This window comes from Acanthaster planci, linkage group LG15 (assembly GCF_054643075.1).
Source record: "Acanthaster planci isolate LZ-2023a linkage group LG15, COTS_SCS, whole genome shotgun sequence".
Lineage (NCBI taxonomy): Eukaryota > Metazoa > Echinodermata > Asteroidea > Valvatida > Acanthasteridae > Acanthaster > Acanthaster planci.
Window position 1 is genome coordinate 5,901,999 of NC_141791.1, and position 19,453 is coordinate 5,921,451.

The 19,453-nt window shown below is 40.3% G+C and overlaps 1 protein-coding gene across 15 annotated transcripts in view; it reads right to left on the minus strand.

Annotated features, from left to right (window-relative positions):
- Nucleotides 1-15,690, minus strand: part of LOC110986186 (phosphatidylinositol-binding clathrin assembly protein LAP-like) — a 56,301-nt gene extending 40,611 nt beyond the window's left edge. For 9 of the 15 annotated variants that reach the window (XM_087146409.1, XM_087146407.1, XM_022247861.2 and 6 more), the window contains exons 1-2: nt 15,346-15,689; nt 1,323-1,465 (exon numbers count right to left, since the gene is read on the minus strand). In XM_087146409.1, the coding sequence (XP_087002535.1) occupies nt 1,323-1,465; nt 15,346-15,475 (273 nt within the window). In that variant the 5' untranslated portion in view covers nt 15,476-15,689. Of the gene's footprint in view, nt 1-1,322; nt 1,466-15,345 lie in introns of all 15 variants that reach the window. The other 6 variants (XM_087146413.1, XM_022247864.2, XM_022247856.2 and 3 more) reach the window with 3 other exon arrangements.
- Between the last annotated feature and the right edge of the window lie 3,763 nt (nt 15,691-19,453).

The following is a 19,453-nucleotide window of genomic DNA, read 5'->3' on the forward strand; positions in this document are numbered from 1 at the left end:
ACACACGCATACATTGTACAGTGAACGTGTACATTGTTTGTGCATACCAGACAATATACTGAGTAACTATATATTGATTTAAAAATTAAACAAATACACAATGTATACATTCCATACATGACCAATCTGATGCATTTGTAATGCAACTCTCTGGGATGGGAATTACGCATGTAATTTAAATCACCTCAAGCCACTTCAACCTTTACCACACGCTGAGGTACCGTTACTGTGTACAAGAGATGCAAAATATCATTTTGTACCCATGAACCTCCTTCTCAACAACTGTACATGTGCATACTGAACACGTACATGTACACTTACATGTATAAGCACACTTATAAAAAATTAAATACATGTACATTACAGTGGGAACACTGATCTGGTGAATGTACTTTTAACTGGCTGTGGGTGCACTGTTTATACTTGACAGGACAAGAGAACGCATACTGGTATCCTTCAAGCAAACTGCCTTTAAACTCGTGAGATCAGATTCTTGTTAAATGTTCGCTCTGCTACATGTACATGTAGATTCTTCAGAATGTGACAATGTTTACCATCTTCAACAAAATCATGTACATATATGCAATGTCGGATACACATCTGCAAGGTGAATATGACACAGGTGAAGATTTGACATGCAAGGCACCTACACATATCTCCAGAACATGACCAATCCAAATCTATGATTACATGTACATGTACGCCTTGTCATGTGATAACATCAGCTGAAAGCAATCAACCAATCAACAGGGTTGCCAGTCAGGCTCTAGTAGAAAGCCTGAAAATATGGCCAGAGATAAATGCACGTTTCTAAGGCCCGAAAGTAGACCAACATTTTACAAAACTTTTTTACAAGCCTGTGGAACGAGGCTTTTGCCTGCAGACTAGCATCTCTGAATCAACAACCTTGGGCTCATTTCTCACCAATGGCTTCAACTGGAGGGCATGCAGGGTCACATTTGAAAGGAGGGTCATTCCACCAATTCAGGGTCCAGAGGTGTGACATTTTTGTACATGTATCCCAGTGACAAGTGTCATGTGTAATTTGAAATGGAAAAATCAATGAATTTGTTTTCAAACTATTTCTATTTGTTTGGCAGGTAATTTGCATGGATTCATCACTCTTGGAAATTTGCGTACATGTGTTCTGATCTTACAATATCATATATAAGATGTGACAGAGACACAAAAAAAATTTGACCCCTACCATAATTCATAGAATGACCCAGGACTGAGTTGGCACCAGATAAACATGTGGGCTAGAATTACACTTGCGCTAAGAGTCTTTCTTTACCCATCACACACTGGCCAAACCCACTTACTTCATGGCCGTAGATCATGAGCTGATGGCACGTGCTGAGCGCTTTGAAGACAACCACCCAGTTAGTGTTTGTGGTACGTTCTATGATGAGATCTGCCAGCTCTGGAATGTTGATGTGCTCTGTCATTGTACACTGGATTAGGTCTGTAAAAGCAACAAAAAAGTGGTGACATTATGTCAACGACTGCACATACAGGTACATGTGTACATATCAGTACCCTGTACAATTTACAACATGTACTGTACCATACACATACACACTCTTAAAAATGGACATAACGCACAGTATGAGCACATATAACAGGTTTTGCCCTTACCCAACGTATATTAATAAGCACTGTATGCTCAGTGCTTGTCCGAGAGCTTGTGAAAAAACCTCACAAGCTTACTCTGGTGAGGTTTTTTCGCAAGCTCTCGGACAAGCACTGAGCATACAGTGCTTATTAATATACGTTGGGTAAGGGCAAAACCTGTTATGTATAATTAACATCTCCCCAACGCAAAAATACATCTTGAAAAAAAGTAGGAGCACAGTTACATGAACATGTACATATAGGGACACATGGGAATGTAGTATGTTCTGTACCTTAAATCATTGCATGTACCAGTATGTATGAACCGTATGTACACATACAAGTATACAAGTACCATACATGTACATGTGCATACATGTATATGACACAGTACATGTTCATGTTACATTGTACAGTAAATCAGTGCATGACACTACATGTACCGGTACATACCCGGTACAAATACACTGTACATGTACATGTACCGGGGTACCAGTGCATTACATGTACATTACCGGCATACATGTGCGACAGGCATTACCGGTACTGTACCACTGAGTTTCTGAGTCATCAAATGTCTTAACATACCGTACATGTACAGTGTGTACAATATATATGGCTTCACTACAAGTGTAAATTACACATATACTGTACATTGTACATGTACCGGTAGGTGTACCACATGTGAGCAAATACACCTGTAAAAGATTTCCTTTCATACATGTATTTCATGGACTTGTGTGTCTCAAACATGACAAGTGCTGTGTACTTAGCGGTACCATACATGTCTATGTACATACAAGGGAACATGCAGTATTTGCATAAAACAGAAAATTGATTTTGACATGATTTTTTACATATATACACTGTACATGTATATATCCAACTTCAACCGCCACTAACTCACAAGGTTTTGGGAATCACTCCTCATTTAGCCTCAGTAGGTAAAAAATGTACATATTAAAGTACATGTACAGTACATGTACATGTATAGTACGTACTGTACATGGTACGTGTACAATGTACATGTACTGTATGTACATAACATGGACAAAGGCATGCAAGTACAGTGTACATGTTGGTCCTTGAGGCTGACGAGCTGGTTGACCACATGCAGAGAAAAACTTTTGAGGTCACCTGATTTTTCGGGCTGTAGAGAAGGTGTCCTTCCTTTTTCTGGCATGTACATGTAGTATACAATGTGTGTTGTGCATGAACATGTATATGTACGTGAACATACATGTACATATACATGTATATCATGTACAGGTAGCTACCAGCTGGCGATAGCGATCTGAGACCAAAGAATTTGGCCTTTAAATTAAAACTGGGAAAATATGCAGATTGTCACCCAAGACCACAAATTTTGTTTTAAGCAAAACTGCTGTTGCACTTTATGCAGGATTTCTGGAGTGTCCAAATGTCACAGTATCAAAAATAATCATAATAACAATACAGTAATTACATGTGTATAAATATGCCTCTAGCATGTCTAGCTGATGTACATGTACCGGTACCTGTAGTGAATAGTGATGTACAAGCATCTGTTAACTGACTTTAAATTCTCACAGATACACGGTACAAATACAGGTACCATCATGGCTGTTCGTGGATAGGGCCTGGCACTCAGGACCTACATTGTAGATGTACAATGTCCATGCGCGTATTAAAGTTACCAGTACCACAGAGAATGTTGAACTGACCAGCTTCCGTCACTGAATTGAAGGCCTTCCTTCCTTCCTCTGGAAAGGTATACATGTACCGGTAGTTGAACACATAACCCCTGGACTGAACAATGCCTAATTATAATGTTACCCATCATGTTCACCAGTACATGCACCGGTAATGTACGGTACTATCTTGAGTCAGAAGGAATTAGAATTCTACAGGGTGCATGTACATGTATACATGTACGGTCATGGGGTACCCGGTACATGCATGCATGTACATGTACCAGTGTGTACATGCTCATGAGTACTGAGTACATGTACCGGTACATGTCCATATATGAGAACATTTTGTACATGTACATGTACAATGCACCTGTTTGTAGTGCAAATTGAAGACGATGCCACTTTTGGTTGCAAATGTGTATTTTATGTTTGTATAGTTATCTGCCCCGAGTTGAAGCGCATCCCCAAGCAGCAAAACAAAGACAGATGGTTGTAAGTTTTCCAAGCGGGTTCTTGCACGTGCTCTGCTTGTACACAAAGACCACGCATTAGGGAATAAACTCGCTACGGGTACTCAGTGTGCTCAGTGTCAAACGTGCCATTGATCTCCATTATATACGCGGGCTTATGCGGTGAGTACATTGGGTGAGTACCAAAAAACACGCCCTCTTTTGTTGCGCTTGGAGCGGATAGCACCATTACTGTTTCTACACTAGGCCCTACACTATGTGCATGCATACTGTACAATGTTCATGTACGGTGCATGTACATGTTCATGTTCGCACCAGTAAACTGGCATCAGGAGGCATCCGGACAAAAACAATCAAGTTTACATGTAGGTCGATATTGATGTACATGTACATTACTGTACCTGTTTGTGTAAAGTGAAATTTCAGTGGTAAGTAATGTACCAGTATGTACATGTACACACAGTGTACATGTATGTGCAATGTACTGGTACATGTACATTACACTGTAAGTACATGTAATCATGGAGGAAGGAAAAGACTGATGATGTAATATCTAGAGTTCAAATCATGTTTCAGTTGGCAAAGTGGTTCTTTCCTCACCTTTCACCTCAGTGGTTCAATACTCAGACTAAGCTCTGTTCATGTGGATTGGGTGTTCAGTCTTTATGTCCTGGGTTCCATGGGTTTGAATCGGAATATTCTTTGGGGATTTTTCTCTCACTTGTGCACCTGTAACTGCTTCTCAATGTTCACCTTTCCACAGGTGTCTTTGGGCTTACGAGCTAGCACCTACTGGTACATGTATATGTACCGGTATACATACCAGTAGGGTACCAGTATACCGGTACTTGTAAGGAATCCTTGGTTTAGAAATACGGTACTGGATGGTTGGTCCCATCACCAGAACTTCTTGAGGCTATCACTATGGTAACAGCCACAAGGTTAGAGTTTGCCAAGAGGGTCAAATGCTCTACTGTCTGGGACTTAACAAATTGAGTAGGTGCAGAATACTTGTATGAATACCTTGGCCTATGGTAACGTCATACATGTACATGTACATACATGTACATGTACATGTATATACATTTACATGTACGTACATGTACATGTACCGGTACATGTACCACTGTGCAGGTGATCAAACCACACCGGTACATGTAAATGTAAGACGGAAGCTGTACATGTATAAAGTGGACAGGGACATTAATTAATACTGAAAACTATCCTCACATGTACTACTGTACAGTGTAACTTCCTCCGTACTCCATGGTGTAAAAGTATATATGTACATGTAATAGCCTTGTACAGGGACCATCCTTATCCTTTCTCCTTTCTAATACACATGTAGGCCTACATGTAAATACCAGGTAACTTACATGCACTACCGGGCAACTCTCAAAGCAACTGATGCTTGAAACCTTCCTGAATCCTCAAAAATCTCCAACAAGCATACTGAGGGTGCATTTACAATGTACAGTGTAGGCCCCCTACCTGACAGTACATGTACGTACCAGTATTTTGCACCTTGCATACATGTACATGTACATTCCGCAGTTGAATTTGCAGGGGGCATGGAGCTGCTTGAAAGTGAAATAAGCAGAACTTACATTGTACCTGTAGTATGAAATTGTACAACAGTGCTACCAGTAGTGTCACATGTGCTTGTACACATGTACATGTACAATAGTAAATAACGTTATAAATAATGCATACATGCACAATTCATAATATGCTTTGAATGTCTAAGTACAAGTACACATACCGTTATTTCGGTACATGTACATGTACCAATAAGAAACTTTAAAAAAAATTACCGGTAACTCTTGGTCATTTTGCAGCACTGGTACATGTACGTGTACATGCACATATGCATGTGTGCTTTACTCCCCATGGTAAAGGTACCGGTTACGTCTATGTACCAGTATACAGCATGTACCGTATTAAACATGTCCCATACATGTACATGTACTTGTACGGTATACCGGTACATGTATTCCCATTTTCAGCAGTACAGCGTTGTACAGGTATCCTACTACATGTACATGTATGTATGTAAGTAAACAAGTTAACCAACTTGGGAGGTACAGGATTACCATTTAGAAACTGGAACAGCCACTTAAGTGGCCCTTTAAAAACCAATCTCGCAATCCAATCAGCGCTGATTAAATACTGAACCAGGCAGAGGCCAGGAAGGGAACAGACAGCCACTGAGCCAGCCTGAGCCAGGGATATTTCAGGCTCCCATTCCCATTGGCAACTTCCACTCACCCCTAATCTGTTCTCAGGGCATCTCTTGGGATAATGCATTTCCTGAATATGTTATGTAAATTGCTGACTGCTTAAACTTTGGTCTTGCACAGGGACATAATTAAAAAAAAAAGGGAAAGGAGAAACTTAAGGAAGGTCATATTTGACAGAAAATGCTGGATTCAGGTTGGTTGCTGTTTTTAATTTAAATTCCCATTGGCACATAAGAATTGGCATCAAATGTGGGAAGTACATGTAGAACCATGAATTAGGGTTTGTTGATATCAGATTTTTCAATTACAGTAAAACCTTGGTAATTCAGATTTCACGGAAATACTGGAAGCGTCAGTATCTTTAAGCAGACTTTGAGTTAAGCAGATACTGGTATATCACTGTTACATGTAGAATACTGAAGGAATTGGATTCTGTCTTTGACTTAACGGATTTTGAGTAATTAGAGTCTGACTTAACGAGGTTTCACTGTACATGTATCTACCAGTATACGGGTACATGTATGTATCCAATTTTTCCAATTATATACTGTACGTACATGTACTGGTACATGTATTAATGAACATACAGTACATGTAAAAACTGGTACCGCGTACATGTAACGGGTACTGTCACAGAAATCCAACATCAGCTACAGTGTACATGTACATTTGTACATACCGGTACATGTATATTCAGTATATCAAATATTCCTTTTGTACAGCACTTTCATTAGTTCCTTTAAAACTTAAAAATGGAACAGTTCAGAACTCTGTTTACAGTGAAGTCATACTGCATTCCTATCAAAAGCAAATTGATGTACATGAATACCTCTGCACCGGTAACTTGATATAACCGCATGGAACTATGAAAGAAATTGCTGCTGGAACAGTCACAAACAAGTGTAAACTGATCACAGAATTTTTTTCCTGAGTCATGAAGTCCCCCACAGACTGTCCTTTCATACTGGGATGCACCACTGTGATTGGACAAGTGGTATTGTGAAGCCCATAACCATAAGATTTCCTGATCACAACTGCTCATCATGCGATTTGCAAAATAACAGTTTAATCCCTGGCTCTTTGCAGTAGCCATTGGACTGCAATGGAACCCTGGCTTATGAATTTAATAACCTGAATGCTGTTGCCGGCCCGGATGTGCAGTTTGTGGTTCATGCAGGGCAGCACAAAATGACAATTTACAAAGATTTTCTACAGTCAATTTGGCTCATTTAGTGTTACAGGTTCTGGTGTACATGTGCATAAATCCACTGATGATGAAAATCCTTTGGGCGAGACCAATATCAAAATTATGAAACGATATACCGGTAGACTGAAAACTATACACCCAAATACCACTAAAATAAATGAAGGAAGAAGAATGTGTCTCACAGTTCAGCCGGTCAGTGAAGTCCAGAAATTCCAGCAGTTTTAGGACAAGGAACACAAGACATACTGTAGATGCTTACGATTTTACAATGTTTTCTGTCCAGTCACTGGAACAATTTGCCACTGATTGATTCATAGCAAATGTAACAAGCACAAGCTCACGCTCCTTAATGTTTTCCAAGGAGAGCAAAAAAAAAATTTTTAAGGGGTGCATGGTTTTTTCAAACCAACAAATGTTGATTTATGACAAGCCCCTTGAATCTCGTTGGGTCGACAGTAGCAAACGAGTCCAAAGATTGAATGTATTAAAACACAAGGGCTGATGAACAAAGTCTTTGAGTTGTGCGTGCGTGCTTGATGAATTCCGCATCGCAACACACAAACGTGATAGCGCATGTGGGCGGGCCTAGTGCGTGTGGGCGAGCCTATGGAATTCCATGGACGCACGTGGCCGCGCCCGGCCGACCTCTCTCCTAGAATGGGTCGAGTTCAGGCGCTACTTCTCGGCCATTTGTGAACAGCAGAAGTGGGTTTGTGAAAAACCCTGTAGTGGCTGGAGATGGTGTGTGATCCTGTTGCGTGTTCGTGTGGTTTGAGCGTGAGAACAATGTTCGCATGTCGAGAACAGAAAGTATGCCACAGGAAAGAAGAAAGTCTCTGGCGGGTCATGTGCCCGCTGTTCTATACGAAAATGCACTGGTCGAAGTAGTATTGTGAGTGCAGGAAGGGATGATGAATACAATCTGCAGTGGACGTGCAATACGTTTTAAAATATCAAAAAGAAAGGATGCACATGCGCAGTAAATTCAGAGCCCCTGTAGCGGCGAAATGGATTGTCGGGTGGACGAGGAGACTAGTCAAGTTATGCACCCACATCCGCCAAACCAATGAACGATGAAAGACTACATGACGGACCCACATGCACGCCCGCGAATATGCAGTAGATGCCATGGATCAAGCGAGTTTGCACACAGAGCGAGTTCAAACAGGAGTGACATCGAAGGTGGATTGTCGACAAAATTTTCTGCAAATGCGTTAACCATGGACATGTTTACCGATTCATAACCACTGTGTTGACTGATTTTTGGCACAAGGAACATTTGGAAGAAATTTCAGCAAGCTCCGTCAGGTAAAAAAAGTGGGGAAAGTGCGATCCGCGAATCCATACATTAATTTTTCATTATTCTCTTCGGTTTATTAGAAAATGGGTGCATCAGTCTAAGTCACAGGCTGAATGTTATCTTGGAGCCCTCTAAGACTTATCATTCATATCACAATCCAAACTCCATTACATCACATGTTGTTTGAATATATGAAGTGAGAAGAGAAATGGTTTAACTGATTAAAGTTAACTCATTGAACTCAGTAAAAGAAGTTAAATTGTGTTAGTTTTATTGAGTATGTTTACATTAACTTGGGTTTTGTTAGCGAGAGCAAATCGCTCCCCTTAATTAACTTTGTTGATTTAAGGAGAGCAATTTTCAGCTCTCCTCGTATTTATTAAAATGAAGCCCTGCACTAAACTCAAACTAGAAATTTATTTTGTTGATTATCTGACAGGCTTGCAAATACAGCACATGTATTTTACGTGTATCATTTGCTATTCTGAAAGTTTTATCTTTTGTTATAATTTAAAATTTGGCAGATGTGACACTGATAAATTTCAAAGTGATACTGAACAATAAACTAACGCTGATACCGGTACATCAATGGACCATGCATCATGATTATGACTCCAATCAAAATGAAAATGAAACTTGGATTCATATGACAAATTACAAACTCTAGTAAATCTGGATTATGGAACATGAATGATCAAAGCTCCAGTTGATATGAACACAGACACAGTCCGGGTTTGTATAGACCTACATGTACAAGGTGTTCATGTACATGTACATAGTACATCACATAATAAGTACTGTGTGCAACTTACACTGAACATGTAGTACATGTACGAGTATTTGTAACGATGTACAGGTGCATACATCGACGGTGCATGGAGACATACAAAGGTCACTCATCATCAATCAATGAATTAATGTAAATTATAAAAATGAAGGCAAGTTTTACATGTACATGTACTGTACTGTGCACATACATGTAATTGTATAATACATGCGCATACCATACATGCTCACCGCACAAAAGTCCTGTACAGTGTAGGGCCGTAAAAATAAAATTCTAAAGATGATGTTGCAATCAGCCATTTCATCATTGTACGTTTTGTCAGTATGATTTCTTGTACATGAACAGTAGTTGTGCATAATGTACATGTATGTACCATACTATGTACTACGGATTACATGTACTGTAAATCACAGTTAAAATTACCAAAACTCTTGAGGTAGGAAGGTACGAGTAGATGTTCATACATGTACATGTAAAAATGTACATTAAATGTATGCTAGTGGAAACTATACAAGTTCTGTATGTGCATGGACATTTTGTACAGTATACCTACACGTATCGTTTTGTGTACTGCACAGAAATTTTACTTCTTCATTTCAGGCTTTTTGTAATCGGTACCTGATTTCAAAATGCAAGTAATGGTACATGTACGGACAATCCAGAATCAGATGTACATGTGCATACAGTACATGGGTACAGAGTACATGTACCGGTATATCGTAAAATGCTGTGATACCGGTACACATGTTACATGTACATGCCCAGTGCTCATGGCCACCATGAGTCACTGAAGAAGTAGACATTTACATGTACACATCATCACATTCATAATTTACTTTTTGCCAAACAAAACCATGTTTAACTCAAAAATTACATGTACATGTACCATACAGTATAGGCCTACTTGGTTAGAAATCTCAGCTTGCACCACAACCAAAGCCTGCCTGTACACTCCCACTGCAGCACACCCACAACTGTAAACAATTAACTCCCACAGATGGACAAACTTGCCCTCTGAGTCATACAATGTACATGTACCTGTCCGTAGTGCGTATACAAGTATACACATGTAAAACAAACTGAAACATGTAGATGTTACATGCAAAAAAATTACGCCCTACATTTTAGCTTTGGTAACAGAATGGCAAATGAAAATGCGAAGCTGGAATGTTTGTAGTGATTCGGAAAGTTTACAGCCAAAATCTTTGTCTGATTCCATGCTTACTGGTACACCACCCATACAATGTCACTGTGTATTCATATTCAAAAGATGGAAATTCACACCCCATGTTAGGATAAGCACACCTTACACCACTAGGTTATTGTAAGCTCGCTCATTCCCCATGGTGAGTTTAACAATTTCGATGTCGGCTGTATTGATAAAATGCAGCAACGTGCCTACTAGAAAAAAATGGACACAGATTCAACCCAGAAAGCTTTCGGGGTGGTCAAAGACTGTTTCACATGTGGCTGTGACTTCAACGTTTGTGATTTTGCCTGGTACTTGTGTATGTGCTTTTTATATATGAAACCAGGCAAAATCGTTGAGTGGTTTAAGAAATAGCCATTGCCCGAACTTGTATGAATGATGCATCAGAGTCCTGTGCACTCTCTGCATGGCATGCAATAAGTAGTTGGGGGTGATAGTTGGCCGGTCTATAATTGTCATTTTCGCATGTTTCTAAAAGCGTGCGCACACAGTTCACCCCCTCCTCCCAAGCGTACGCTTTGTACTCTCATGAAAATGATGACAAAAAAGGATGACCCCTTAATGGAATTTTCTGTAAGTTTGTGGTGTTACTTCAATACCAGCTGTACCCACAGGCCTATAGAAAAAACTCAGACCACTTCACAGCAAAATACTCATACCGGTATATTACAGTATATTCCAAAAGAACAGCATAAATATTATACCATGACAATTTTCAAGCCCCATACATATACATCAGCAAGATGACCTGGCCCAAGCTGAACGGCCAGTCTGCACTGCAATGCATACACGTACAAGTACATGTGTGTACATGTACCGGCATGTATATATGTACAATGTATGACTGATGCCCAAGACTGCACTTATCCTGCCACACGCAACTCTTGTGCACAACACTTTTTTCCTGCACACTGGTTGAAAATGTGAGCTCCTAACAGGGTACAAGCACTTCCAACGTCAATATCCCAAAATACTCTTACATTAGGGCTGTGCTGAATATCTGATTATTCGATCGATTATTGAATATTCAAATACTATTTTCCAAATTCGAATATTTGAATGCAGAATGAATTAGAAAGGAAGAATTTTCTTGTTTTAAATAAGAAAAATCACACAATGCAGGCTTGTTTCAAGCAGATTGAAATGAAAGGCAACAAAATAATACTGGTACATCCTACAATTCAAAAACTACATTCATTAAAAATGTGAAAGGAACAGAAACTTTCAACAAGGCAAGAAGTAAAGTTTTCTCTTCAATCTGGCTTAATCATGGCTGTAGATACATGTAGTCCTAGAAGTGAGAAGTCCCATGGAGTGCATTATTGCAACTAATTTTGTAAATGTTTTGTCAGTGCGACCGAAAATCTGGATATTCGATCGTATTGAAGGTCGAATATTCGAATAGTGAATTATTCAAATTGACTTAGCCCTATCGTAGAGTACATGTAAAGTTCTTCTCTTGTAGTTGTAAAGATTTACAACTTACACGTAAGCTGGTTCCCTGCTGTATCAATCAAAGATTGCTCATGAAACTTGTAGTTGGCAGAGTGTATTGTTTGGTCTGGGAACCAGATTGACAGTTGCCATGCATTTTGCACACGGACACAATGTACTGTACAGAAGTTTCTAAACTTTTAATATGAATTTCACCGACGGCACTTTTGTCAGGTAGTGCAAAAACAAGTACCACTTAAAAATTTTGATATGGTAAGATGAATGGATACCTTTGATGCAAGTCCTACACACATTCTGTAACCAATCTCTGTCAGTCACTCAGATCCCAGTACATGACTATCGCCAAATGATCCAAGATCATATCCTCATCATGTGTAAAAAATGTGCTAAAAAGACCAGGGGCAAGCAGTATAAGACTACATGTACATGTACATGTAGGCCTAGGTTAGTCCCAGACTGGGGGCCAGTCTACTGATCCTTGGCACCACAACGGTCCATCCAAAAAGTGAAGACTCCGCGAAAATTCCTTCCACGAACCCTGTTTTGCTATATGGCTTACTCTCCCAACAGACATGTCAGATCATTGATGTGTCAATAATGGACAATTTCCAGTTTGTTTCCGTGCATAAAATTTTGGTTTCAAGTTTGTTGTCGTCACATTGCCAATTCGTTTACTGCAGCGATTAACTCCCGATCGTTTGACTGATGCTAGACACAGTCGGGATCTATTTGGTCTGGGAACCAGAGTGTTATTATAAGCATGTCATGTATGTAGGTCCCCAGAATATTAAATTGCTTAATTAAGAACATTGAACAATTGCAAAATGAAATACATACGATGCTTGGGATTGAGTGGGAAATCATTGCCAGATGCGAGGTGTGTGGTGCGCACACCATTCACTCATCAAATCCCTGCACAATGATGCACCACCCATGAAAATACCTAATGGCTGTTGCTTCGACACATAAATAGCATTCGCGCATACACAAGGATTCACTACTACAGCTACATGTACTGTAGGAAGTCACGGATAAACAGCAGTTGGGATCATTGTCTTTAACACTGTATGATTCCCAGACCAAACAGATTCCGACTGTGTTTACCATCGGTCGAACGATTGGGAGTAAATTGCTGTAGTAAACAAATGGCTGATGTGAACAGGGAAGCGACTTAATACTAGCCCGTGAAACCTGGTGCGCTACTTTTTTTCAGTAGCTGGGGTGACCAATGGTTCATGAAGAGGGGACAATGCAATATACCATTTGAGACATTTCAAAAACGTAATCCATTACGTCGCTTCGATAGCTTCGTTGGTAGTGATTTGAACTACAGATCCATAGTCCCTGGTTCGAATCCGACCCATTTGTGCTATTCATTTTCCAATTTTATCATTGTGTTTGGGATTTCTTTTTTCAATTGATGCAGAAACAGAGTCCAAGCATGAACCCTCTAAGAGTCTTGAGAAAAATAGCAGACCAGGTTTCACGGGTTAGTATCTTGTCACTTCCTGTGAACACGCACCCCGCCACCCCGTATGATCAACCTCATAGCCAGGTACAAGTCAAAGTGTCACACTCTTCTCAAGGGATTTTCACCTTGTACCCACGTAACCAATCATTTGAGGGGTTATTTTTTAGAGTGGCGGGGTATTCTGCAATTACGTGTACTCCAAGACGACAAAATTGAGACCAAAATTTTACGAACAGAAACAAGGACAACTTTTTGGGCTTTGGTGATATTTCCAACTTCAAAATCTGACTGTTTTCGCTTGACACACACACGACACTTAAACTCTTTGCCACCTCCTCCCATTCAAATATGCGCGTCTAGATTTTTCTGGCACAATAACTCTATGGGCAAACATGGTCCTTTATCGAAACCATAGGAGAGGCCCATATGTAGTCATATTGACCAGGAAACAGTCATTGGTAGCACTCCCAAACATCACGATCAACAAGTCTGTTGCCCGGACCATGTACAGGCCAGTCACGCATGTGTCTGGGAGGACCATGTTCGCCCATAGAGTTATTGCGCCAGAAAAATCTAGACGAGCGTATTTGAATGAATGGGAGGAGGCAGCGAAGAGTTAAAGTGTCATGTAAGTGTCGAGCAAAAGTGGTCCAATTTTGACAGATTTTGAAGTCAGAAATTTCACTAAAGCCCCAAAAGTTTTCCTTTGGTATATAAGAAAGCCAGTATAGGTGGTAAAAAAGGTATTTCTGGTGAGTCTTTGGAATTTTTGAGAATCATTGTCACTTTACTAGGCCAAGGTAGGGAGGCTCATATATTTTTGAACTACTTTTGTTCTGTTTTCTTTTTAAGGTGATCTTGTAGAGGATGTCATTGGAAACATTTTGATATAAGTTTGGATTCTATCGGACTCTGCAAGCAAAGAAATACTGATTTAAAACAGGAATATTTTGAGATGTTTTGATATATTTTTGTACATGTGTAATGGAGTGCAAACTGTGATTTTTTGTACACAAAAATGAGTGTGGATTTTGACTGAAAAGCTGAAAATTCACATTTCCATAAAATGTTTGTTCTTGTTTGTGCTTTATTTCAATGAATTACATACTGGCTTCGCTAAAAATTTCACAAATTTTGAGATTTGGAAATTATGAAATAGAGGAGCTAGAGTGTGTGGAAAAAGACAAATTATAATCACAATTTCCTTTTTTAACAAAATGAGTTTCCAAATAAACAGCGCCCTCGCTCATTTATGCATGTCCCTAGCCTACATGTAGGCCTATGTATGTTTGACGATCCCGTCCAAAATCGAAAAAGACGAATACTTACGCTCCAATTAGTGGTGCTACATGTAGGGCCAAGGATATGAAAGTAGTCTAGTAGACTGGCCCCCCCCCCCAGTCCGGGGCTAAGCCTTAATGTAGGCTAGGCCAAAGATCGTATAGCGCCAAAGGCGCAAGATGGATAACTCTGCCCAAAAGATGTAATTACCATGGGCACCATTTGAGCAACCGATACGCCTGCGCAGTTTTCAGTATTGCTTGGGCGCAGGCTCACCAGGTGCATGTGGCTGCTGTGGGGCGGCGCCTGCACCTGTGCATTAATGTACATTGTGCAGGCGTATCGCTTGCTCAAATGGCGCCCATGCGATTCAACGTTTTACGTGTATTCACGGTGAAGTTTGCCACCTTGAGCCGCTTTGCGGCGCTATACGATCTTTGGGCTAGGCTACTTACACTTGCAAACGTGCATGATTCATGACATGATCACGTTACAACTTACTTAGGAGCTACAACATGTACAAAAACTGTAGAAGTGGTAATTAACGTCATGTTTATTAGACGAGTTAATTACGTGTAGTCATGGTAGTACACGCAGCTGATGTGTGGAACACAGGCTGTCATGACTGCGTACTTACAATCCAAGTGCTTTTTCTTCGGCCCCATCACTTCAGCGGTAGTCGCCTTGCACACCGACTTGGCCAAGTCGGAGCCCGTGATTGTGTGCTTGGCCGCCGTCACACGGTCCAGAACGCTCTGGCCCGACATGCTGAAATTGAAAAGAAATGCAAGAGAGCGACGGCTTGTCAAAATCCAAACTTCTGGTCCGCACTAGGCCTACATCAAATGCAAACCGGATCTCCAAATTCCGATGGTTCGTCTGCCAACTCGATCGACGGCTACCCCACAGCGCTCGAGAGACAGGAGCATTCCAAAATGGCTGCCTCTGCAGGGGCGATGTTGGCAGGTCACGTGACTATCAATCGTCTGCTAGGGTCACTCTTGGGTCACAGCTCGGTTCACCTTTACCCGGCACGCGGTGCCCCTGCAACACTTTTAAATTTAATACGCGGTAGGGTTGGTTACATTCTTTTATATTCACAATGAGGGCATTCAAATTATTAAACTATCCCAAGTAACGCATTAACCATGACAACGTATTCATCCTCAGGCTGCATCCAAATCTGTTGTCTACATACAGTACATGAACGTCTAGCTAGGTCTACGCGCAGAAAGTAGGCCTGAGGATGTCATTGGAAAAGGACGACCATTCCTTTCTTGAGACATATCATGCCACTTGCTAGTACAATTTAACAGATTCCTTTAACTGCTAATTATTCAAAAAGTCGAGTTTCGTCCTTTTTTGGTATACACGGCACCGTACATTGCCAACAAACCCTATTTCGATTGGTTTAGATAAGTTATTTATTCCTTGATGTATTATTGTTTGATTTGATCAATTTATTTATGTATTATTTATTTCATGTTATTTTTACTGTTGGGAACATCCCCAGTCAAACCATCTACAATCCAGTTTTACCAAAGTCTCCATGTGAGGGCGCTCTGCTTTCCATAACTGAGACAACTTATCCCTACGTAATACAGTATAATGACGGACATCACGGCTAAACCCTGCGGCTCAGGGAAATTCTTTTTTCTGCTACGAAATTCACACTCTTGGCTTGTTTCAAAACTTGCAAAATTGTAGTGGTGTATAGTTTGTGCCGGGACCAGTGGATATGAGGGATAACTGATATCCATTTTGCCTGGTTGTTGAAATTCGAAAATTAGCGGAAGGATCCTGGAAACATGGCAATGGGGACGGAGATGTACATGTACATCTTATGTTTATTATTTACACTTTTGATTAACCTTTCATCCAGCTCCAGACGGCGTCTTTAAAAAAAAACCCTGTACTTTCTTCCTTTTAGGTGCTATTTGATATACTGTTTCTTGAGAAGTTCAAAGGACACCTCATTTCGCCTATTTTATTGACTACGAAAGAGTTTAGGGACGATTTCACCCCCCCTCCAGAAAAAAAACAACAAAAACGTGATGCCTATACGTATGGGTTTTGCAGTTTTTCTGGGGGAGGCTTGCCCTTTTCTGCGACCATTTGATTTCCTTCATGGTAGGTTACATAGTAAATACCAGCTCCTCCCAGCTGGGTTGTACTAAACACGAGCCAATTAACATCAACTTGATCATGAATCCTATCTGGAACACTGCACGGTCACTACGAGCCTTTTATAATGACCGAGTTAATTAGGCCCCCAATAGGCCTACGGAGCCACGATGTGAGAAACTGCGTGTGATTTGCATTTGAAAGAGAAATGGCATCGATTTCGTCGATCAATATCTCTTCGTGACGCAAGCGAATGAATACCTCTTAGGATAATTTCATTTAGAGATAATTTTCCCAGAACCTCCATTCAACCTGGCAAAACTTTGCCTAACATCCCGAACTGATAATCATGAACGGGAAGCTAGTGTGAATAGCTACAACCTCTCAGTTTCAAAGTGTCATTTGCCACCGTTACTGTGACTAATAGGGCACGTACTTCCAGGTAGCCACTAACACCATGGCTACAACTGGTGTCGGCCCAATCATAAATTATCGCACCTCTGCCAGCATTAAAATTAATCCCCGTTAAAAACTCCACATCTATATTATGACTATTCACCGCCAGGTATCACCATAATCGACATAATCATAAATCACCACAATCACGTCATGCATCCACACCACGCACCATACAAACTTACCTGACAGGTGATCTGACGTTTCCATTCACCAAATACTGCACAGCTTCAAGTGTGTACTGCACGGCATGTGCGCCAGCGGACTTGGCCATGATTATTGATATGGATGTCACACCGAGCCAATAATAACTGTACATTAACACGGGGCAGATTAATCTGCACAGTTCATTTATAATTATTGGTAATCACAATCAGAAGGTATACGAAGGCTCTGACTTCAGCAGCAGGCACCGCTGTGACCCATATCTTGCAAGAACATAGCGCGGGAGAACGCCGTTCAAACCTGAGCTGAATTTTAATCAGGCTCTTGGCTCAGGTAATCGGCTGCTGTGTTCGCCAACATACCTCAGGCAGTCCCATTCAAATGTCAGAATCAATACGAATCCATTATAATTTTGCTTAATTAATGAAACCTATCAACGCCACGCATTTAGGCCGTTGCCGGTTGTGTTGGCACGCGCTTTACCCAAGTCCTTCATAATAGGCCTATGACTGAATCAAGTCGGGAATACCTCGAGCATATATTATATGCTCGAGGTATAAGGATAAAATACAAATAAGGATAAAATACGGACAAGAAACAAGGAGGCAATTAAATTATACTCATGCAAAAATGTACAAAAATAAAAATAAGTTAACCAAATCAAAACCTCCAAACAAATTTAACACAAAATAGCAAACACCCCAACAAAAACACAAAGATAAAAAAAACGAAAACCAATCAAATTTGACCAATTTTTTGAACTTATTTTGTTTCTACGTCTACCTTTTCCTTTGTCAGAAGTGTGCGCACTACAGTTCTGAACATCAAACAGAAAAAACTATAACAGAAAAACACTTTACTTCAAAATTAAACTACAGCGTGTATCAGAAAAAGTAGACTCTCGCAAAAATTACCACAAGAAATAGGCCTAACAAGTTTCAAACTCTGGTTGTACCCGTTGTTGAACCGTGGTTTTGCTTTGATTGATGCCATTTTTGTGGTTCAAATTTCACGCTTCAATGAGCAAAGCAAGTTTCAATTTTTGAAATGAAAGTACCTAAATTGGATTTCTTCGCTTGCGTTTGTGAAGATATTTGTTTATTCACAAATTTGAATGACAAAGCTTACATAGCAGAATGCACAATTATGACTTGTTTTAATTGTAAGGCTGAATATTGCGACCAGACACTTTACACTCGAGGTATGAAAATGGCTTACATCTTTTGTGGATTACGCTTTTAAATAATAGAACTTTTCTCCTTATTTCACCACCGTTTTCACAACGAGAGAAAAGTGCCCCACGTCGTGATTTTTCCAGATTGCTGTTTTTAATAGCAAAACCAAGAAGACTAACTGCTGCTTACAGAGTGGTGTAATAATTTTTTTAAATCAAATCTACTAAAATCAGCCAAATTGTGATGATCTCGAAGGGTTAAAATGCAACTTAATCCACATTTACCGTTTTCAAGAAGAGAGAGAGAGTTGTCCTCCAAAGATATAACGTTACCATTAAAGGGAAAACTGTGGGTAAAATCCGTTTTCAGGAAGAGGAAAAGTGACTCTGGAAATGTTTCCACAGTACAAATCTAACAATTTGAACCTGGCACTTTAAAACACATAAAAACATCAAGACACGGAGACATAAAGGAAGGAACCAATAAATCAAGACACCAAGGCACCAAGACATCGAGACTTGAAGACACCAAGACATCAGGACATCCAGACACCAAGACGTCAGGACGCCAAGAAATCGAGACGTCAGGACATCAGGGTATCAGGGCATAGGAAAATGTCAGAGGAAAGAAGTGACTTCGAAGGATGAACTCCAACCATTTTATCCACCCAGTCTCATCACTTAATTTCCCAAGACATCAAGAAATCGTGACACCAAGACATCAGGACATCGAGACATCAAGACACCAAGACATCAAGACACCAAGACATCGAGACATCAGGACATCAAGCCTTCATGGCATGAAGACACCAAGACATCAAGCAAC